General features: G+C 38.9%; 3 protein-coding genes across 3 annotated transcripts; 1 reads left to right on the top strand and 2 right to left on the bottom strand.

The window, feature by feature from the left end:
- Positions 1-2,024: 2,024 nt before the first annotated feature.
- Positions 2,025-6,439, bottom strand: LOC104218892 (protein THYLAKOID ASSEMBLY 8, chloroplastic-like). Its single transcript, XM_009769491.2, has 2 exons — positions 5,918-6,439; positions 2,025-2,614 (listed from the first exon to the last, which is right to left on the bottom strand). Exons 1-2 carry the CDS (start codon positions 6,275-6,277, stop codon positions 2,201-2,203), a joined length of 774 nt encoding a protein of 257 aa, XP_009767793.1. The 5' UTR covers positions 6,278-6,439; the 3' UTR covers positions 2,025-2,200.
- Positions 6,440-10,530: 4,091 nt separating this feature from the next.
- Positions 10,531-11,253, bottom strand: LOC138883967 (uncharacterized mitochondrial protein AtMg00860-like). The gene is made up of 2 exons (XM_070164695.1): positions 11,183-11,253; positions 10,531-10,990 (listed from the first exon to the last, which is right to left on the bottom strand). The coding sequence occupies exons 1-2, from the start codon at positions 11,251-11,253 to the stop codon at positions 10,531-10,533; spliced, it is 531 nt and encodes a 176-aa protein (XP_070020796.1).
- Positions 11,254-14,986: 3,733 nt separating this feature from the next.
- Positions 14,987-20,416, top strand: LOC104218891 (cellulose synthase-like protein D4). The gene is made up of 6 exons (XM_009769490.2): positions 14,987-15,692; positions 16,649-17,044; positions 17,120-17,924; positions 18,151-18,555; positions 18,632-18,966; positions 19,206-20,416. The coding sequence occupies exons 1-6, from the start codon at positions 15,220-15,222 to the stop codon at positions 20,164-20,166; spliced, it is 3,375 nt and encodes a 1,124-aa protein (XP_009767792.1). The 5' UTR covers positions 14,987-15,219; the 3' UTR covers positions 20,167-20,416.
- Positions 20,417-23,401: the final 2,985 nt, after the last annotated feature.

Here is a 23,401-nt window from a genome sequence, read left to right as displayed (position 1 = left end):
CCTTCTCGTTTTTATTTTTCTTTATCATTATTAATTTCTTTCCTAATCTCCCACCTTAATGCAGAGGACAATGAAGAGGCAATGGAGGCCTGCCATGTCTCGTTGTACACTTGGCTTCCTGGTCTTTGGTTTGGTGGCAGTGGGTGGGGGTTCGTGTGGAGAATCGGTGGTGGCGAGTTGGATTATGAGAAAAATATGAAGGTTGTGATTGATAGTTTGAAATCGAATGTAGCGCTATCAGTATCTACAAAGTATTTGTATATATGTGTGTAACTATATCAGATATTTCGGTGGTCTTCTCCGGCGAAACTTTCAACGAAAAAATGGGCCACTCAAGCAAGCTTATGAAATCCTCTTCTTTGGCCACTTTTTCTTTTTTTCTTTTTTTTGTCCATGTAGAATTAATTAAATTAATATAATTAATTTAAAGAAGGAAAGAAAGGACTAGTAGATGAATATAAACAAAAAATGATAATGGAAATGGTATGGGTTTGATGTGTCATCCACATCAAACAAGTGAGAAAACACATTATGAAAGATGTTTAAAATTGAACGAGTAAAAGTGTATGTTAGCATAATAATTATGTGCCCGGTATTTTGAAGGAAATATCTTACATATACACTTTTATTATTGTTGATTACTAGTGATTAGGAAATTATGAAATGAAGGTACAACATTGTGTTGATGGTGAAATATTGTTCATTTACAACAAACAATCACATATGTGATGTTTAAGTTGTATAATCAACATGTCATCATGAACAACAGCTTAATGGAGCTTCTACGAATAACAGATGCTTGTAGGAGACGTTTGACAAAAAAAAATGTTATAGTAATTAATTTTTTTATATGCTCGGGTTAATTATGAGGCATTTCACGAGTGGGGCGCTTGAGTTTGGTATGCTCAACAATTATTTTGAATTAGCTATTCTAACTCATTCTAGTACTTGGTAGAAGCACTTAAATATACAATAATTTAAATATTATTATTTTTTACATAATAGTCTCTATACAACTCTCGTGAATAATGATCTCTATACTATTTATCACATTACAATTTTTACCCTATTATAATCCCATATATAAACCAAAAGTCCTCAAATTTTAAAGATATTGTGCCCGATATTGTACTTACTCTTTATATCTCGTTTGTTTTTATTCTTTCCCCTTCTATTTATTTTGTGGTTATTGTATTATCTTAGTCATGGTAAATATGTTCACTATGTATGATATTTTTTTTTGTTTAACCATTCAATATCTAATATTGTTGATTGACTGACTTGAATTCGCATAGCTTAGAGCATATTAAAAGGGATAGTGCTTCTTACCATAAATTTCTCTATTCTCGAAAGCTCAAATCCACAATATAATATCTGATTAACGGGTGAACAAATCTTTGTTCCACCACATCACTTGGGAGTGATAATTGTATTCAAAATACCTTACTACAAAAATCAATAGAACTATCGCAAAATTGTATTTCTGAAAAAATGCTCTAATAATTGAACTTTCTTAATTTCAAAAGGTGAAAATGTAAATCAGTGAACATCCTATCTTATATAGAGCCGGTTTGGATTAGCTGGTTGTAAATAGCTTATAAGTTTGAAGTGCTGAAACTGATTTTTTAAATAAGCATTTAGGTGTTTGGATAGACGTACTGAAACTGATAATAAGCAGCTGATGTGTTTGGTAGACAAGTGATGATAAGTTGTTATTTTATTAAAATGACTAAAATATTCTTAAAAACATACAAAAGCTTATAAATTAAAAAGTTTTTTTGAAAAGAAAAAGAAGAACATCGAATATGAAATGAAAAGAAAGTTAGAAAATTTATTTTGGGAAAAATATTTTATGAATTAGAAAATATTATCAAGGATAAAATAGTAAAAACCTTGTTCAAACTAAAAGTGCTTATAAGCTAAAAAACCATAAGTTGGAGGTGACCAACTTATGACTTATGACTGATTTTAGCTTATAAACACTTGGTTTATAAGCACTTTGGGTTGTTTACCAAACGCGTAAATAAGTCAAAAGGTATTTATAAGCCAGTTTGACCAGCTTATAAGCTTGGCCAAACACCCTCATAGTCCCAGTAGAGTTACTGTAATCAACAAAAAACATCAATAATTAGGGATCCACAAATAGCTGATCCACATATGCAACAAATTTTTATCATATATTAACCACTGATCCTATAGTTCAATACATTTGGTTTAAGCTAGGTACATCATCTTCAGTCTCATCTAGGAAATTAAGGGAGTGGCCATAATACTTCTCTGCTTCCTGCCTTACAAAAGCTGAAAGATCCGTTTCTTCGTTCGATTCCAAACCGTTTATTAATAGTTTAAAGGTCAACTTATCGGGATCACATCCTCTCAACTTCATCAAGTAAAAGACCTCCAGTGCAAGACTAGAGAGATTAAATTTCAATAAACTTTCCAACAATGCATAAAAGCCTTCAATGTCAGGTGGTAAACTACTATCCATTTTCAATGCCATGATAAGATACTTGATCTCTTCAAGAAATCCGTTGCTTCCCAAACAGGACACCATTTCAGCATACAGTTTGAGTTGTGGCCTATACGATATCTCCGTCTGAACTTCCTCAAATACCTATATCAGGGTATGGTAATAATTAGGAGCTGCCAACATTGTGGTAAACTGGTAATCAAGAAAAAATTAATGAATCCATAAGTACAAAGCAAGTGTGATGTAAAAGTTCCAACTACAACTAAACATCGCCAAGACTTTGTCAATACAATGTCCATGTTTTTCTACAATCTCGCCTATCATAAAACTGAATCAGAAACAACCAATCAAAGCACAACTTGGGGAAAAAAATGAAACACAGAGAAGAAAAAAGGTAGGTGAACTAGAAAGTACATAAGAGCAGGAAAAAATGAAAAGAATGATCATGCTAAGCTCCCCTCTAATTTGCTACGAGAAGGATCTCCATCTGGGATCACATAAATAAGTCTCATCTGAAGACAGCATAAAGGAGTCTCATGCCATCTTGGAGGAATAAGATGACTGCATCATTAGTTAAAGAATGCTTCCTCACGTTTTCGAATCCCTGCTCCCTCTCCCACTCTAAGAAAACCCAAAACCTCTAGACGAACTCCAGTACATCACCACACCTGCACTCTCCAAAGCAATTCACAATTGTCGAGAGTTGACGTCATTGGTCCAAGACTCCAAGTTAACTAACTTGTCAAGATATCACTCTACACCTGACTATTCAAGTTCGCAATATATTCAATTGACCTACTAAGTCAACACCCCACGGTTTTCCAGTTAGCATATAATTATCATGTAAGCGCCATATCCCTTTCAAATTAGCATTGTGCATTGCAAGTGACCACTATCAAAGCTGGTACTATCTTATCATTACTAGTGATATAATCAATTTGGCAGAAGGCGTGCACCCAAATTTAATCATGTCGCATGAATTCATGATAACACCATGATGCAGTTAGTTTTTCCTTACAGCGGAAGCAAAAGATAAAGTCAATTCGACATACTCAACTTAACATTCACCACATCAAGTTTTAGTTATCCTGGTCAGAAACTCTTATATGAAGATTTAAAAATTACTTTGATTGTCAGGTATACAGATGCAAAAATCAAAATGAGTTGAAAATCTATCCGATAGGCAATTACTCCCTCCGATTCACAATAAGCGACCAATTTGTTTTTAGCACATCCATTAAGAAAATACTAAATTCTATACATAAATACCTACTATGACTAAACTACCCCTAATTAAACATTTAATGTGAGGAGTAAGAAAACTTTTTAGGTATATGTACATAGGGGTTATTTTGTAAAAACAAATTGAATTCTTTCTTGATTACATAACTGGACACTTATTTTGAACCAAAATGAAAAAGCAAATTGGTCACTTATTGTGAACCGGAGGGAGTAACATCCAGTATCATGTACTGATTGATGGAAAATTGATCTTGTGAAACAATAAGAAGCAAAGGTGGTTGCGGCCAAGATCAAGAACAGAAGTCGAGTATAGAGCTATGATGTTGGTGGTTTGAGCTTATATAGTTGAAACAATTACCTAAGAATCTGAAAGTTCGGAAGATAAAACAAATGAAATTGAATTTGTGATAATCAAGTCACGCTACAAGTGTTGCCAAAGGCTCATTTAAGGCACGCTTAAGCCCTGAAGCTCAGAAAAGGTCAAGGAGGGCGCTTCGCCTAGTTTAAGATGCGCTTTAGTGTAGGCAAGGCACTAAGGCGTGCACCTCAATGCCCATGAGTTCTATTCTTGAACTGGGAGGTACTAAACAACAAGTATTATCAGCAAACAAGTGTATTAGTTGCTGAGGAAAACATTAGGAGTGAATTTGTTTCTTTTTTCTTGAATTACATGTGTATTTTTTTCCCCTTAGTTGCGCCTTTTTTAATAAAGCCCGCACTTTAGTTGCGCTTTGCGCTTAAAGCCCCAATTTGTTTAATCCAGCATTACATGAGAGGCCCCCATAAATTGAGATTGATTTTCACTTTTTCTTGTAGAAAAGTACAAATTGGACTTCTCTGCTAGTTCTGTTTAGCTCATACATTCATCAAAGCACTCAAAGGACCTGAAATAATAGATGAGGCAAGATTGGAACCCCTATATATAATTGCCTAGTGGTCGATGAGGTGGGAGGAAAACTATGAGGTCTCGGGTTTATATTTCAACGGGGCTAAAAAACACTAGGTGATTTCTTCCCATTTGTTTAATCATAGTGGGTAGAGTTACTCGGTACTTGCATTGGAGGGAGATAGCAGGTACCCTATGAAATGGTCGAGGTGTGCACAAACTGGCCCAGACACCATCGTCATAAACAAAAAATTAAAAGAATATGATGTTCCATTTTGAAAGGGAACATTACAGAATCACCAAATTCATTGCATTACTACAGGCGAATAGAATATTCGAACATTCCAAAGGATATTGCGGAATATTTTACATTTAACCATCGGATTACTACTAACATTGTTAGGCATAAAGAACAATTACATAACTAATTTCGACATTGTTCGCAGCCTTATACTCCTATATGTGGAACTACATTTATGCATAGTGACACCTGTCAGAGGCAGATCTAGAATCTAAACATGATTCCATCTTTAAGGTTCTTAGTAACACAATTTTTTTTATAAGGACAAAACATTGAGTTCAACACTTTTACTTCTAAAATTATGGGTCCAGATCTAATATTAGTTGAAACTGTAGTAGTGTTCACGTATATATCTAGGCTTTGTGCTGAAAATACTAGATTCGGATGACCACGTTGACCAAGAGTTGAATCCGCCACCGCATAGTAGCAACCCAAAAAAGGTCTCTTGTTTCTTCTTGTTTCACATCTCCTATTTTGCCTGATCAATCTATCTATTAAGTATTGACCCAGATTCAATAGCTGGACTTTGGTGTCATGAAAGAAAAATGTCTGCCTTCCATTTCTGGGATAGCATCTTGAAAAATCTATATTTCCCGGAAATATAGGTCCTTATTGGTCCAGCTCAAATTTTTTTCCTCAATTTTCGTCTCCAGAATTAACCTCATAATTGACTGGAAACCCCAAATTGTTCAGTTCCATCTTAACTATCTGCCTTGAGCTGCTAGGAATCTTCGAAGTAACCTTTTTATGTATAAACCCAATTGTTTTCTTAGTTTTTTTATCACTCCTTTTACCATTTTGACGCCAACGCTTCATTGGGCGATGTACTGATGCCCTTTCATATTGAAGGAGGCAAATGAGAACTACAATGGACATAGCAATTAGGGCTTTTTTTGGTTCTTTGAGTTGGAAGTTTACTTGAAGGAAATGCAAATTCCAAGGAGCCACAATTACAGCATTGTAAAAATAGAAATTCGAAAACAAAGAATTTGTGGATAGAGTCATTGAAACGACTGACCTTGAGAGCTAAGAGGCATTGGTTCTGGCGGATGAGTTCGCGAAGAACGGCAATTAAGTCATTCTTGAGCAAACGCGTGATCTTGCTATTAAACACCTGCTCCAACGCGGATTCACCGTTTTGTTTAGCCCGCTTCAGTGCCTGAACAGCTTGAATTGCTTCAATACTGAGGTTTCTCCCCTTTTGTAAGGGCTTTCGATTTTTGCTCCTATCTCTCATGCTAATTCTCATATTTCTACATTTAGACCTAGTCCTAGACGCTATTGAACTGAATACGGTATTGGATTGAAGTCGCCGGCCGTTATTCCCTGTGTCGAGCGGATACGCGGTAAACCTCGCACATTGGGACCAGCTACTCATTGTAATACGAGAGAGAGAGGGGGAGAGAGGACCTCTCTGTTCTCTTGTTAGAAAGAACTCTGGTTGTAGCGTAAGTGTTGTCTTTTTGAAATAGCAGGGGTTATATATGGATAAGGCCCCGGGCTCCCGATCCAAATGACCGGAAAGTTCAAGCAAGAAATCTGTCATGACAAAAATATACATACACCAATAAGCTTAAAAATAGATGGACTTAATTTTTTACCCTCGTAACTTATTTAGAAAATTAATGGTGGTACCGAAGTATCTTAATGTCAAAAGTAATTGCTTATGATGCAAGCGGGAGGCAGCACTTATTTAAAAAATCAATAGTGTCACTGAAATATTCTATTTGTGCACTGGGACATACACAAATTTTTTTATAAATGATGTCAAATAATTTGAATTAATCAGATCTCAATTATTAAGAGCGTTCATTATTATGTGCATTTGTTTTATTACCATTAAACAGAGGTGGATGCAATTATAATTTCGAATTCATTTGAATGTAATATTTCAACACGGAGTACAAAAACTATATAAAAATTCACTTAAATTGTAACAAATAAAATGCGAGCACATACTTTAAAAAAAGCAATGGGTTCAATGATTAGAATCTTAAAGATCGAGCTCGCAACGGTTAAATCCTGAATGTGATTATGCCATGAAAGACAACCAATATTATAATATTTAAAACTAGTAACACATATAACACTATTAAAATTCACCTAGCGTATACAATTTTATTTTAAATCCTTGATAGTATAAATCATTTTTCGTTTCAAGCGTATACAACACACTTATTGTTACGCGGCGCCTATCTGAGATTCCTTGAAAAGGCAAAGTTAGGCTAAGCAACCAATATTCGTATAGTTACTATCCGCCAAATGGGGTCCCCTCCGTACGCTAGATGAGATTGTCAGTGCCGTATGAGAAAACCAATGTCAATAGCAATTGAGAGAACAGAAAAGAGAATTAAGAATGAAAGAAAGCTTGATTGCATTAATGAAAGCTATTACAGAAAAGCAACACGGTATCAAGGGGGAGAGACACCAGTACAGAGAATTATTTGCTTGCTAGAAAGTTTAGTTGCTTGATCCCCTTAATGATGCTTAAAAAAAAAACCAAAGTTACAGGACTTGACTTAACTAAGCTAGAGAGACATAATGGAAATACATGAAATAAAACTACTCTATATTTATAATGAAAGAGATTTAGATTCCTACAGGGTAGAAGTATGTCCGTTGACAGCAACCTTGTCTTTAGCATTAGAGTCTGCGTGCGCGGAGCTATTGATATCTTCCTATGGCTGGGCACTAGCGAGGGCTATCGGTGGGGCGACACTTGTACATACGCGCTTGTCACTTGGCGTGGCCAAGACCACGGCGCCTTCGACGCCTTACTTGCAAGACAATCATCGATCAGGCTCTTGTAGGCTTTGAGGTTTGTTCCCCTCTCCCAAGTATTCTCCTCTACATCAGAGCCCTGCCATTTCACCAAGAACTCTTGGTGATCTTTCCTTGAAGCATGAACTACTCTATCATCAAGAATAGCTTCTACACGCCTTTTCCAAGTTGAATTAAGTCCTCGAATACTGAGTATTGTGAGTTAACTCCGTGAAGGATCCTCCATGTCTTCCCGAAAAGGTTTTAGAAGGCTGACATGGAAGATTGGTTGAATCTTCTACCAGACTGGGGTATCCACTCGGTATGTAACTTTCCCAATGTGCTTCTCAATGGACAAGGGTCCAATATATTTTTGCAATAGGCGGGGATTATGGACCCCTTCAAACAAGTATCACTTTGGGATTTTCACCATCACTTTGTCTCCTACTTGGTATTCAACAAAACGACGATTTTGATCATCATGCTTCTTCATCCGCTTTTGGCCTTTGACAAGATAGTTATGCACTATCTCCAAATTCCGCTTCCATTTCTTCGAGAAGCTAGTAGGTCGAGGAGATTTCGATATGTTTGGGCATTCATAGTGTGTGGGAGTAGCAATTGTTGTCCGGTAATAATTTCAAAAGCACTTTTGTTTGTATTAGAGTTCTTTTGTGAATTGAAACACAGTTGAGCAGCATCCAGAAACTTCACCTAATTCTTCTACGATCCGATAACAAAATGGCGGAGATATTCCTCCAGTATGCCATTGAGCCGCTTCGTCTGGCCATCAGATTGCAGATGGAAACTTGAACTATGACTCAATTTGGACCCGAGGCACTTAAAGAGCCGAGTCCAAAAGTTGCTAGTGAAGCGGGAGTCGCGATCACTAACGATGTCTTTAGGCAGACCCCAATATTTGATAATATGAGAGAAGAAGAGTTGAGCTGTATCTCCTGCTGATATATATTGTGGGGCTGCTATAAATGTAACATACTTGGAAAACCGATCCACCACAACCACGATAGTTGTAAGATCTCCGACCTTAGGCATTCCAGTGATGAAATCCAGTGAAACGCTTTCCCAAGGTCTTGTTGGAACATATAATGACTCCAAAAGCCCCGCTTGTGTCAAGCGGTCTGACTTGTCTTTCTAATATACTAGGCAAGTCTTCACATACTGAGCAACATCATCAGCCATTTGAGGCCAATAATAAGCACGACACAACAACGCCATGGTGCGTTCTTCACCTGGGTGGTCGGCCCACAAGGTATCATGGCATTCCATCAGAAAAGTACTTCGTAGATCTCCTCCTTTAGGAACATAAAGTCAGTTCTCTTTCACCTTCAGGAACCAGGGGCAGCTCAATACTATTGGGGGCCTAAAGCCAAACTTTCATAAGAGGCTTTTAATTAGTTTTTATAATAATTTTTTTTTCATATATATTATTTATTTGAAATATAATTTTTTACCTTTTTCAGATGCAAAATTATGAATATTTATTTTATAATCAATTTCTTCTAATAGTTATTTTTCAATTGATAATATATTTAATCTATTTTAATCTCTTGCGCCATGGTTGATCTTAAGTAAGATTTTATCAATTTTTTAATTTAAAAAACTTCTTTCAAATTTCTAGTTTGTGATCGAGGACGACCCGAGACAACTGTTATAGGAACGGTTACCATTATTCTATATGCAATATAAGCATTCGATAAAGAATCAAGTCTTTTTATTGGATTAAGTATATCAAGTAGAGTACTATTATTTCTTCCTTTTGGGATTGTATCAAAGATTCAACCTTTTTTTCCTTAAGTTTTGAATAACCGAATTCATACTTTACATTTGGCATATTTAAATTTTAATAAATACTAAAAGGATAATATATGCGTACGTATTGAAAATATCAAGAAAAATAAACGTAGATGAAAACTAGTACTAAAAAGTTGGAATAGAAGAACCTGATTCATTAATTTGATGTGAAAATAAATATTTTGCTTTCAATTGGTAGGCTTTAGCTTGATTGAAGAAAATTACGGAACAATATGATCTCTTGAAGGCACAAAAAAAAATAACAATAGTAACATTTGGTGAGAATTGAGAAAGACTAAAAAAGAAAATTGAATATTGTGCAAACCAAGAAAGGAAGTGGAAAAGGTTTACATAATATTTAATGAGAAAATAACTAAAGAAAAAAGAATAATCGCTTGATTTCTTCCATAAAATTTGCATTTATACGTTAGGAGCCCATTTTTAAGAAACGAAAATATCTTTATTTATTTATTTTTTACCAAAATAATAAAAGTACAAATATTTAATTAAAAAAAATTATAGAGTAAAAAATGAGGCCCCTAAAATTGGGGGCCTAAAGTTTGAGCTTTAAAGGCTTTACCCAAAAGCCGGCACTGTCAGGAACCCATCTTTCATATAGAATTGGCTAGTCTTGCCGTATCCTACCAAATCGACCAAATATTGTGCAGTAGGATCCTTTGGGAGTAGATCTTATATATGATCTCTTATAGTGGTGGCCACTTCGCTCCACCTTAGGGTGGGGAGTAGGCATACCGATGTTAAGTCAGCCCTCCGACTGAGCGCATCAACAACTTGGTTAGTCTTCCCACTTGTTTACTCCAGGTTAAAGTGAAATTTCGCTAGGAGTTCTTGCCACCTGGCTTGGCAGCCATTCATCTTTGGTTGGGTCATGAAATGGCTAATAGTTGTGTTGTCTGTCTTGACCAAGAACGGGGTTCCCAACAGATAGTTCCTCCAAAGGCATAAGCAATGGACGACATGCAATAATTCTTTTTCGTGGGCGGCATAGCGACGTTCTGCATCCTTCAACTTCCGGCTCTCGTACGCCACTGGATGCCTTTCTTATAGCAATACTTCGCCTAGAGCATAGTCAAAGGCATCCATTTGTACTTCGAACGGCTTGGCCAAATCAGGGAAGGCTAAGACGGGGCTACTAGACATAGCCACTTTCAATGCATTGAAGGCCTCCGCTTGCCTGGGACCCCAATCCCAAGGCATGACCTTCTTTAAGAGTTTTGTCAACGGCACTGCAATGAGAGAGTAACTTTTCAAAAACTGCCGATAAAAGTTGCACAGGCCAAGGAACGCCCTCAACGCGTGGATATCTTTAGGTGGCGGCCAATCTGTGATAGCCTGAATTTTCTGTTGGTCCACCTTGATCCGCCCTTCCACGATGACATGTCCGAGAAAGTCAATTTGTTTTTGAGTGAAGGAGCACTTGGATAGTTTCACATATAATTCGTGCTCTTGCAGTCGGGCTAGGACCTTCCTCAGGTGCTCTAGGTGTTCCTCTAGTGTTTTGCTATATACCACAATGTCGTCCAAGTAGACCACTATGAATTCGTCAATTTACTCTCGGAAGACTTGGTTCATCAGGGTGCAAAATGTGGCTGGAGCATTAGTCAAGCTGAATGGCATGACCGGAAAGTCGTACGCCCCGTATCTTGTCATACAGGCCATCTTGTGTTCGTCTCCCTCCGCAATCCGGACTTGCCAGTAACCTGTCTTCAGGTATATATTGGTGAACACTGTAGCACCACCCAGTTTATCAAACAAGTCGGCCATTATTGGGATAGGGTACTTTTTCTTCACGGTGGTTTTATTTAGGGCCCGATAATCCACACAAAGTCATAGGGTGCCATCCTATTTCTTTTGGAATAGCACAGGGGACCCATAAGGGGATTTGGAGGGTACAATAATCTCCGTGTCTAATATTTCCATCAACACTCTTCGAAGCTCGACGAGTTCGGGTTGTGATATTCTGTAAAGCGCCTGGGCAGGTGGCTTATCACTCATAACTCAATCTCATGGTACAGTGTGCCTAGGCGGGAGTCGCTTTGGCATGTCCTGTGGCATGACGTCTTCAAACTTCCTTAGCAGCTCCTTCATGGGTGCATGAATGGGACCCGAAGAGTATTCAATATCTTTAATATAAATGGCAGCCAGGAACGTAGGTTCATGTCTTTTGACTCCCTTCTTCAACTGTAAGGCTGAGATGTTCTTCGCGACTATCTTTATGGATGTGCATGGGATAATATAGGGCTTGGCCCCGTTGGCCTCCATCATCAGCAGCATACCTGCATAAGGTACATGAATGGTGTTGGTTTGCCTCATGAATTCTAATCCAACTATCAGCTCAAAGTCATCTATGATCACCACACGCAAGTTGAATTTTCCTTCATAAGAACCCAGCTTCACTGACACTCCTTTGGCTATTCCACCCACTGGCTGAGGTGGTAAGTTGATAGCTTTGACACGACCTCTACCCTTTCCCACAACTAGACCAAGGCGCTCTACCTGAGTTGAGGCTAAGTAGTTGTGAGTAGTGCCTGTGTCTATCATCACCTCGATGGGTTTGCCATTAACTTTCATCTCGACGAACATCAAGGTCTTATCTTGGTTAAGAGGAGGCCTCTCACCCACCTTATTTTTTCCTTTCTTGGTGGTTGGGCATGGGTCCTTCTTCTTAGGGATACCAACACTGGTTCTCGCTAAGGCCTCAGAAATAGAACAAACAAGTGTGTTGAAGGCACCTATTGGTTATGTTTGGTCAGCATCATCTAAGTCGTCATCTGTCCCATCATCAAAAGTTTGATGGGCGTTCATCTGTGCCTGTGGGCATTCATTGTTCCAACGTAGCCCGCTGCAATAACGACATCCTGAAGGGGGCTTCCTCCCCCGATTATTGTTGTGAGATGCAACACTATTGCTACATGAGGGATGAGTCTTAGATTTGGTTGCACTCCGATCTCCTCCACTTCTGCTAGGGCCACCATTGCTAGGTTGGCCTCCTTTGTATCCTCCACGAACATGTGGTTGAGGCCTATACTTTCGAGTTTCCAATTAATAGTCCCCAAGGCATTTCGCTGCTTGGATCGCCTTGGGTAAATTGTTTACCCTTTGTCTTTGCAGCTCCATACGAGCATAAGGTTTCAAACCTTCCAGGAACGTGAACAGTTTGTCTTTGTCCCCCATATCCCGTATGTGCAGCATGAACACGGAGAATTCCCTCACATAATCTCGCACCGACTTGATCTGGTGGAGCTCCCGTAGCTTTCTCCGTGCATTGTACTTAACATTTTTGGGAAAGAACTGTTGGCGTATGGCTGCCTTACGTTCTGCCCATCTCTATCTTTACCTGCCGTAATGGCTTCGTATTTTACCTGCCACCAGAGTTTAGCATCACCCTGAAGATAAATGGTAGTAGTTGCTACCTTTTTTGCCTCTTCTAGCTCCCCCATGACATCGAAGTACTGATCGCTGTTGAAGATGAAGTTCTCCACTTCCTTGGCATTCCGAGCTCCATTGTATGGTTTTGGCTTAGGGATCTTAAGCTTTTGTGGCACAGGGGCGAGGTTCATAGCACCCCCGATCTGGTTTTCACCTGCTCGAAGTAGGCCTTGTAGTGATGCATTGATAACTTTGAGCTGGCCTGTCAAGTTATCTATAGTTTGTTGCATGGTAGTCACTCTGTCTTCTTGTGCCCTATAGGCTAAATCCTTAGTCTGCTCATGTTGGAGGCCCTCGAATTTACCAAAAAATTCGGTTGCCTCAATGGCTGCCGTTTGCTAGTCTCCTTCAGAGTCGCGACTGATGTTCGCGATGTCACCTTCGGCCTGCCGCATCCTGCGGTCCAGGTCGTCCAACCTTTCTACTAGGCTAGTTCTTAGATCAGGCACCATATTCATGATGGGTTGTAATACATCAACCGTTTCTTCCCCGTGATTGTAAAAAATTATGGTAATGGCAATATGTTTCCTCGTTCGATGTCAAGCGTAGGCTCTGATACCAATTGTTACACGGCGCCTTCTTGAGATTCCTTAAAAAGGCGACATAAGGTTAAGCAACCGATGTTCATGCAGTTACTATCCGCCAACTGGTGTCCCCTCCGTACGCTAGAAAGGCTAAGCAACCGATGTCTGTGCAGTTACTATCCGCCAACTGGGGTCCCCTCCGTACGCTAGATGAGATTGTCAGTGTCGTTCGGGAAAATCAATATCAAGAGCAATTGAGAGAACATAAAAGAGAATTGAGAATGAAAGAAAGCTTGATTGCATTAATGAAAGCTATTACAGAAAAGCTACACAGTGTCGAGAGGGAGAAACACTTGTATAGAGAATTGTTTGCTTGCTAGAAAGTTTGTTTGCTTGATTCCCCCTAATAATGCTTAAAAAAAAAATCAAAGTCACGAGACTTGACCTAACTAGCTAGAGAGACATAATGAAAATACATGAAATAAAACTACTCTATATTTACATTGAAAAAGACTTAGATTCCTACACGGTAGAAGCAAGTCCGTTGGTAGCAGCCTTGTCTTTAGCATTAGAGTCTGTGCGCGGCACTGTCTGCGCGTGCGACGCTGTTGGTAGCTGCCTGCGACTGGGTGTTGACGAGGACTATTAGTGGGGCGACATAGGCACATGCGTGCTTGTCACTTAGCGCGGCCAAGACCACGAGACTGTCCATTGTGTTAGGCGTTGTGGGGCTTGCCAGGATGCCATGGGGCGACATAGGCACAAGTGCGCTTTTCACTTAGCGCGGCCAAGACCACAGGACCATCCATGGCGTTAGGCGTTGGGGGGCTTGCCAGGATGCCATGGAACGCGTCCAAGGGGTCATGGGGCATGGCTCCATGACATTATACGTGTCTTCTTATGCTTACTCCTGATTGCTTCGTGTTTCTGTTTTAATTTTCTCCAATTGTGACGTCTTCATTAATTCCATGTTGGTCCATCTGGTATATATATACAGTGAAAAATAAGAACTTGAAGCACGGTACATTATATTCTTTGTATATTTTTCTTTCAATCTTTAATCCTTCTTTTTGTTTCTCATTTATCATATCGAGAGTGTTAGTATTAATTAGTTGTTGTAATTTTTCCTCAAAATATGAGAACTATAGATTCATTAGTATCAATTTTAGAGGACCACTAAGAGGTATGCTAACTCGTTGGATCATGAGTAATTCTCCTGCTTAATTACCAACGATATATTAGGTGATTCAGTCCATTTCAAAGTGAAAATTCAGTTTAGTGATCTTTAAATTTATAAGAATTTTTTTAAATAAATAAAACTAATTGTCTATTAAATTATCAACCAACTTTTCAAATTTTCCACTCGTTTATTTTTCCGCACAACTCTCTCCTATCCAACCAAATTAACACTCCCCATAAATTAAGCCTCAGCTCTTCCGAAAGTCTTTCTTTGCTTGGCGAGCCTCTCATTGGTTCTCCGTAGTAATCGGAAAACTAAATAAAAAAAATTCTAAACCTTTGTTTTAGCTAACAAAACTTGTAATATTGATAGTTATAATGAATAATAATTCAATGGCAACCTTTCTTTTCTTTCCTTTTTAGTACTCATAAAATTTTTACAACGTTGAAAAAACAAGAGTGATTCCCATATCTATAATGAAGAAAAGAAAGATCTGTTGCCAAAGACCACCTAATTAACACACAAGTTTTTCATCAACATTTTGGTGAAAAATAGTTAGTTTTAATTAATAGGTTATGTTTTGAAAAAACTGAAAAAATGGCAAGTTTATCAGGAGCACCATCTAAAAAAGCAATACGTAGCCCTGGAGGAACAAATCCAGGTGGTTCTCAGGGTGGTAATAAAGGAAATTCAAGTGGACAAACAGTAAAATTTGCACGACGAACGTCGAGTGGACGATATGTGAGCTTGTCTAGAGAAGATCTTGACATGTCAGGGGAATTTTCAGGTGATTATATGAATTACACTGTTCAAATTCCGCCAACGCCTGATAATCAACCTATGGACACGTCCGTGGCAGCAAAAGCTGAAGAACAATACGTTTCTAATTCGCTGTTTACCGGTGGATTTAACAGTGTTACCCGTGCACATCTCATGGATAAGGTCATTGAATCTGAAGTTAGTCATCCTCAAATGGCTGGATCGAAGGGTTCCTCCTGTTCCATGCCTGCTTGTGATGGAAAGATCATGAAAGATGAAAGGGGAAATGATGTAATCCCTTGTGAATGCAGGTAATTAATTAATTAAGCAACACTCTTTATGTTGTTGTTCTAGTGTATTCCACCAATTGAAATGAGTTTAAGTTCCACGCACAGATACTGTAAAAGAATATTTATAGGTAAATCTCTTACTCCTTCCGCTTCAGTTTAAATGACACACTTATCTTTATTAGTCCGTTCTAAAAAAGAATGACGCATTTCTATATTTAGAAACAATTTAACTTTAAACTTTTCATTTTACCCACTTTACCCTTAATGAGAAGTTTTTATAGCTGCACAAATATTATGGTCCTACTAAACTTTTACCCCTTAAGCTTTTAGGACCACATATTTCAAAAGTCTTTCTTTTCTTTCTTAAACTTTATACCAAGTCAAATTACCTCTTCTAAAGATGGAGGGAGTAATAAACATTAATTGGTAATCTGATAAAAATGGATACTACCTTACTTTTACATATTAAAATTTGCTTTACAACTTGTTTGGATGGTTGTTACATGTCGTTTCATAACGTATTGTATTGTATTATATTGTTTTGGATAAATACAATGTTTGGATAGATTATATCGTTTGCCGTTATTTCATGATGTCATACATCAACAATACGAAGAATAAACTTGTAATATTACAAAGAAAATAGGGTTGAATTATTATATAAAAAGGGTAGAGGATAAAATAGGATATTTACTAACAAGGAAGAGCAAGATGAGAAAAAAAGAGGTAAGATAATGATGCGACTACATCAAATCGGTCGTTACATAAAGTTACACTTTTCGTCGTTACGTCACGATGAATTTAACGATAAGATACAATAAAATTTAAGTAACAATAAAAAAAACATTGTATTTAAAGGAACAATACGATACAATACAACATACGAAACAACCATGCAAACAAGTTGTTACATTGCTAGTGTATATAATTTGAATCCATTAAAATTGTGCTGATAAGTATTTCTTTTGAGCGTTTAGGTTCAAAATATGTAGAGATTGTTACATGGACGCACAAAAGGACACTGGTCTATGCCCTGGTTGCAAAGAACCTTACAAGATTGGAGATATTGATGACGAGATCCCAAATTTTAATAATGGAGCATTGTCTTTACCGGCACCAGATGGTGCCAAAGGGAGTCGTGGCAATATGTCTATGATGAAAAGAAATCAAAATGGAGAGTTTGATCATAACAAATGGCTCTTTGAGACACAGGGTACCTATGGATATGGAAATGCTTATTGGCCTGATGATAGAGATGGAGATGATGGCGACGATGGAATGCAAAAAGGCGTGCTCGATACATCTGCTGAAATACCTTGGAAACCCCTTAGTAGGAAGTTGCCGATACCTCATAGTATTATTAGCCCTTATAGGTATGTACTTCAATTTTGCTACAATGGATAGCTATATGCATTTTAATTTTTTTGTGAACTAATGGCAATGTACAGGTTGCTAATTGTTATTCGACTAGTGGTATTGGGATTCTTCTTGACATGGAGAATAAGACATCCGAACCCGGATGCAATATGGCTATGGCTGATGTCAATTATATGTGAAATATGGTTTGCATTTTCATGGATTTTGGATCAAATTCCTAAGGTGACGCCTGTTAACCGCTCTACTGATCTAGTGGTACTGCGCGAGAAGTTTGAAATGCCATCACCATCTAATCCTTCGGGCAGGTCGGATCTCCCTGGAACTGATTTGTTCGTGTCAACGGCTGATCCAGATAAAGAGCCGCCCCTTGTCACAGCCAATACAATCCTATCCATTCTAGCAGTTGACTATCCCGTGGAGAAGTTAGCTTGCTACATTTCAGACGATGGCGGTGCACTTCTAACTTTCGAGGCAATGGCTGAAGCTGCTAGCTTCGCTGATTTATGGGTACCATTCTGCAGGAAACATGATATTGAGCCTAGGAATCCTGAAGCCTATTTTGCCTTGAAAGGCGATCCTACTAAGAACAAGAAGCGATCTGATTTCGTCAAAGATAGACGTAGGGTTAAAAGGGAATATGATGAATTTAAGGTAAGGATAAATGGTCTGCCAGATTCAATAAGAAGGAGATCAGATGCATTTAACGCTCGAGAGGAAATGAAGCAGTTAAAGCACATGAAAGAGAGCGGCGCTGATCCTGCAGAGATAATCAAAGTTCAAAAGGCTACTTGGATGGCTGATGGAACTCACTGGCCAGGAACATGGGCATCCCCGAGTAGGGATCATGCCAAAGGTGATCATCCTGGAATCCTTCAGGTATATAATGGTTACTTTCGTAAACAAATTACTTTCTCTACCTGCTCAGAGTAGGGGTAAGGTCTGTGTATACACTATCCTCCCCAGACCCCACTTGTGGGATTACGCTTGGTTTGTTGTTGGTGTTCTTAAACAAATAGTACATAGTTTTCTTCTTCTTTTTTTTTTAAAAGAAAACTAATCGCCATACATTCATTTTGCGAATATATGCCTATTTAATTTGTAGGTAATGTTGAAACCCCCAAGTAGTGATCCACTAATGGGAGGGGGTGAAGAAAACTTTTTGGATTTTTCGGGCGTGGACATAAGGCTTCCAATGTTTGTGTACGTGTCGCGTGAGAAGCGGCCTGGGTATGATCACAATAAAAAAGCTGGTGCCATGAACGCACTGGTGCGAGCTTCCGCTATATTGTCTAATGGCGCATTCATACTCAACCTTGATTGTGATCACTATATATACAACTGCTTAGCTATTCGTGAAGGGATGTGTTTCATGATGGATAGAGGTGGAGAAGACATATGTTATATTCAATTCCCTCAACGATTTGAAGGCATCGATCCCTCTGATCGTTATGCCAATCACAATACTGTGTTTTTCGATGGAAATATGCGTGCACTTGATGGCCTCCAGGTACATATCAAACACATGACTTGCATTTTTCTCAATTTCATAACCGTATTAAACTTGCTCGTCCATTTATATATAGGGTCCTATGTATGTGGGCACGGGTTGCATGTTTAGGCGATTTGCACTTTACGGCTTTGATCCAGCACAACCTGATAAGATACAACAAAAGGGTGCAGAGGCTCAGGCACTGAAAGCCACAGATTTTGATCCTGACTTAGATGTGAATCTACTACCTAAGCGTTTCGGAAACTCAACAATGTTATCAGAGTCTATTCCAATTGCTGAGTTCCAAGGCCGCCCTATCGCTGATCACCCTGCTGTCAAGTTTGGACGACCTCCTGGTGCTCTTCGAGCCCCACGGGAACCACTCGATGCCACTACTGTCGCCGAAGCAGTCTCTGTCATATCTTGTTGGTAAGCTCCCTCGTATTTAATTAATTCCAAGTTATTACAAGTTTTTGGTAAACTCAGTTACCATATGTAATAGCCCAATCCACTAGTGATATTGTCCACTTTGAGCCTAGGTCGCACGACTTTAAAACGCGCCACTAGGGTCTAAGGCTTGTTTACTTATATACCCAGCATCTCTCCAGTGTTTTGTCGATATGGTATTCGCTTGAGGTGTCACGTTTTCACAACATTAATTAATGCAGGTATGAAGACAAGACGGAGTGGGGTGATCGAGTAGGATGGATTTATGGTTCAGTGACAGAAGATGTGGTTACTGGATACAGAATGCACAACCGCGGATGGCGTTCTGTATATTGCATCACAAAGCGCGATGCCTTCCGTGGATCAGCGCCCATAAACTTAACAGACAGGCTTCACCAAGTGCTCCGTTGGGCAACAGGTTCTGTTGAAATCTTTTTCTCAGGAAACAACGCCTTTCTCGCGTCCAGAAAACTCAAGATCCTCCAACGTCTCGCGTACCTAAACGTTGGCATTTATCCTTTCACTTCCCTTTTCCTAATCGTCTACTGTTTTCTCCCCGCACTCTCCCTCATCTCAGGCCAATTCATCGTCCAGAATCTCAACGTCGCATTCCTCATATTTCTATTAACTATAACTGTATGTCTCATCGGGTTAGCTCTCCTGGAAGTGAAATGGTCGGGAGTTGCACTAGAAGATTGGTGGCGAAACGAACAGTTTTGGCTCATTTCAGGAACTAGTGCACATCTTGCTGCTGTAGTTCAAGGTCTACTCAAAGTAATTGCTGGCATTGAGATTTCTTTCACACTCACTTCTAAATCTGCTGGAGAAGACGTCGACGACATCTACGCCGATTTGTACTTAGTCAAATGGACTTCATTGATGATCCCACCTATAGTTATTGGTATGATTAACATTATTGCTATTGTGATTGCATTTTCCAGGGCAGTGTTTGCTACAGTTCCAGAATGGGGAAAATTTATAGGTGGAGCTTTCTTTGCTTTTTGGGTTTTAGCTCATTTATATCCTTTTGCTAAAGGATTAATGGGCAGAAGAAGAAAAACACCAACAATTGTGTTTGTTTGGTCAGGACTTATTGCAATTACACTTTCCTTGTTATGGATTGCTATAAATCCACAGCAAGGTAAGCCTGTACAAGGTATTGGTGGCTTTCAGTTTCCTTAAGTCATCAATTCAGATTAATTAAAACCAAAATATATGTTGCATCAGGATTTAGAGAAAGTAGATTTGGAATTAATGTAATTTATTATGAATATTTTTTTTTTTAATTTTTGTTTGCGTATATAGAGTTCTGAGTAAAAAAATAATGGATCTCGAAATATTTACAGTAGCATGTATCTCGAAAGAGACCACTAAGGAAACATTGTTATGTTTTACAAAATTTGCTAAGTTATTGCCTTTTGATGTTTTTGTACTTTCTTTTGCACATGTAATTCCTAACTCGTTTTCCTTTTCCATAAGATAGATCAACTTTCTTTCATTTTTACCGTCGTATAAAGGCCGACTGCATCATTATAATTTTTGGCTTTAACATATTCGTAAGAAAAGAATAAATAAATAAATAAACATCTTCTCACTTTATTGTCACCAAAAAAGGTCTTTGTTTGAAGTTTGATAAAGTATTTTATTTTTTTACCAAACAACGCTAGAATTATAATGGAATAACTAAAATTCGTAGTTTTAAGGGTTTCACGATTAGAATAACCCCATATATGGAAACACAATTGTTATAAAATGAATGTAGATTAATGATAAAGATAATTTCAATCATTGTTGAAATTAAATAGGAAATCGACATATTATCTAAGTAATTCAAAGAGAATTGCGTAATTTGCTTCATATCTTTTCCGTTAAGCTTCTAAACCTCTATGTTGAATTTTAATTAGTTTATCAACGTCTTCCTTTGAGCTTATAGTGTTTATACTTGTTTACCCTAAAAATTGGATAACAATTAAACTTATAATGTGGTTTTAAGGACACGTGATTTCAACTAATACCAATTGATAAACGTGAAGGTTAATGATAGAAATTAACGATAAAGTAAAGCAAACCAGTGTTTGAATGGAATTAGCCCTCGAGCTAGAGTACCCTCGAACTGATTGGTGCAAGAACAATTAAGAATATAACAAGCTGATGAACAAGAATATAAACGAAAGAGAAAGTGTTATATTGCTTTGATATCTGTGAACAATGTCCTACAAATGATTGGAACCCCCTTTACATAGTAGAAGAATTTTACTTATGGTATAACTCTAATTACAGAAGGAAATCCCATGATTAGCTAATTAACCTTTCTTGATTTGATCCGTTCTGAGATTAACGCCATGATCTTCGACCAGTCACGGGTATCTCGCCTTTCTATTATTGTGTTATCTCCGATTTTGCTCGATGTCTGTCTCATTTGGTCTCGATCGCCACTGACCTCAATCTCGACAGGTACCTCGATTCCCGAACTCGATACTGTGTCCCCGTGCTTTGGTCTGATCCACTACGGTGCCGACCTTTGATGCAACTCCCTGGTCTCGATCAAATAGTAAATCGGATGGGCCTGATTTTAACTGTATACAGGTAGTCCCCTCATTTTTTGGAGTGTAATGACAAGAAACGAATTGAGCCTTCGATTTTTTACCTTGACCTGTCATGACGTCATCCTCGTGACGTAATCGACGGAAATGATGGAAACCTCCCGTCGGTACAGTTCCCCAAGTCATTAATGAGTATCAGCTGGTGGTCGGCCACTAGTACCTTTGAATCGTCGCCGTGAATCCCATAAATAAACCCTTTTCTCATTGCTTTTACTTTCACTTTCTTCTAATCTCCAAAGCTTTTACATCTCTTAAGTTCTTCCTTTCTACAAAATCTTCAGGATTTGTTGTTAATCCCCTCTCAAACACCAAGTTCGATTATCTTCTTCTCTCTTCAAACTCACACCAAAATGGCAAAAACGTCAAAAACTGTTCCTCAAAAGGAAAATGCTTCTTTATCGTGACCGGCTGGCGAAAAAACACCGGTGGAGCCGCGCCCTGAGGAGTGTGTTCCCAGGGGGTGCGTCGTTACTTCCAATTTTAAGATCGAGAAAACTTCGTTGGTCCCTGGTTGATGCGAGCCAATGTCGAGGTATATATGCTCGATAATTGAGAGTTTCCTTAAGCAGGTAAAGAAAAACTACAACTGGGAAGGCAAAGAGGTGGTGATTCCGGCCCCCGAAGAAGACATCACTACCCATGTGGAAGGATTTCTAAGTGTTTGCACTTACCCTTTCACGTTGGGCCCCCTCGATCCCGTCATCATCAATTCTTGCTGTAAATATAAAATAACCCTAGGTCAAATCCATCCCTCATTTTGGCGGATTGTTATTCTGCTCCGATTCTTTGTGAGCAAAGTCGAGGGGATGCCTTTCACCCTTGACCACCTCATCAGGTTATACAGGCCCCGTCTCTATCAATGAGGGTTAATAAAACTTCAGCGTCGGGCTACCAAGGTATTGTTCTCGAGCATAGATGAGGACAAGGATAGAGAATGGCTGGGCCGATTCGTTCGAGTGAAGACTTCCGACCTAATCCTGACCGAGAAGATGTCATTACCTGAGAAATGGAATATGAAGCGTAAGTACAATCCCACTTTTAGCTTCCATTTATTGTTTTGTTTCCTTTGCTTCTTCTTATCGATATCTTTTTCCATGATGTAGCGATCTCTTGGATGCCCGGTGCAATTCCTAACCTCAAGAGCTAGGTTCGGTACCTGGCCTCGACTTTTTCGTACACTGAGTTTTCATGGCGCGATTTAGCAAGGGGCCGATGGAAGGCCAAAAATCATGGTAAACCCATTTTCACATATTTGATGATTTTTGTTAAAATGTCTCTTTCATACTCACTTGATTTCCTTTCATACAGGCCTTGGAAAAGATGATGTTATGAGGCCCCCATCTAGTGTAGAGGATACTTTGCCCCCGGCCCCGAAACCGGTGAAGGATAAAAGGAGGAAAAGGATCTCAACCTTCGAGGATCCAAAGCCCAAGAAAAATCCAGCTCGTAAGCCGAAGAAAGACATTGTCGCCCTGCCTGCGGAGGTAGTTCAGCGGCTAAGAGAGGAAGAAGAAGAAAATGAAGATGACGGCTCTGAACTGGTGGCCCGAGTGAAGATCAACATCGAGGCCCCAAAGGCCGCTAAGTCGGTGAGGGTCGAAGAGATTCCGCCTCGAACCAAGGGAGTCTTGGAAGATGACCCAGGCAAAGTCCCCGAGTTGTTGGATATTGAAGATGCCTCCCGTCAAAATGAGCAATCGGTGGGTATGTCTGAAGGGCCGGCTCTGAGGCCCTTCGAAATGAAGAGAATGCCCCAAGTGAATCACTTGGGGCAATAGTAATTGGAGACTCGCTGACTCTCCCTGCATTTTCTG

This window comes from Nicotiana sylvestris, chromosome 12 (genome assembly GCF_000393655.2).
Source record: "Nicotiana sylvestris chromosome 12, ASM39365v2, whole genome shotgun sequence".
NCBI classification, from domain to species: domain Eukaryota; kingdom Viridiplantae; phylum Streptophyta; class Magnoliopsida; order Solanales; family Solanaceae; genus Nicotiana; species Nicotiana sylvestris.
Note: the sequence above shows the minus strand (reverse complement) of the source record. Positions and strands in the feature narration are given on the sequence as shown.

Coding starts and splice junctions, on each gene's coding strand:
- LOC104218891 (XM_009769490.2), top strand. CDS start 15,220: ATGGCAAGTTTATCAGGAGCACCATCTAAAAAAGCAATACGTAGCCCT. Junction 17,925..18,150: donor ATCATCCTGGAATCCTTCAG/GTATATAATGGT, acceptor TTTAATTTGTAG/GTAATGTTGAAACCCCCAAG. Junction 18,967..19,205: donor GTCTCTGTCATATCTTGTTG/GTAAGCTCCCTC, acceptor TAATTAATGCAG/GTATGAAGACAAGACGGAGT.
- LOC104218892 (XM_009769491.2), bottom strand. CDS start 6,277: ATGAGTAGCTGGTCCCAATGTGCGAGGTTTACCGCGTATCCGCTCGAC. Junction 2,615..5,917: donor AATGCCTCTTAGCTCTCAAG/GTCAGTCGTTTC, acceptor ACCCTGATATAG/GTATTTGAGGAAGTTCAGAC.
- LOC138883967 (XM_070164695.1), bottom strand. CDS start 11,253: ATGGCCGACTTGTTTGATAAACTGGGTGGTGCTACAGTGTTCACCAAT. Junction 10,991..11,182: donor TACCTGAAGACAGGTTACTG/GCAAGTCCGGAT, acceptor TGTGGTATATAG/CAAAACACTAGAGGAACACC.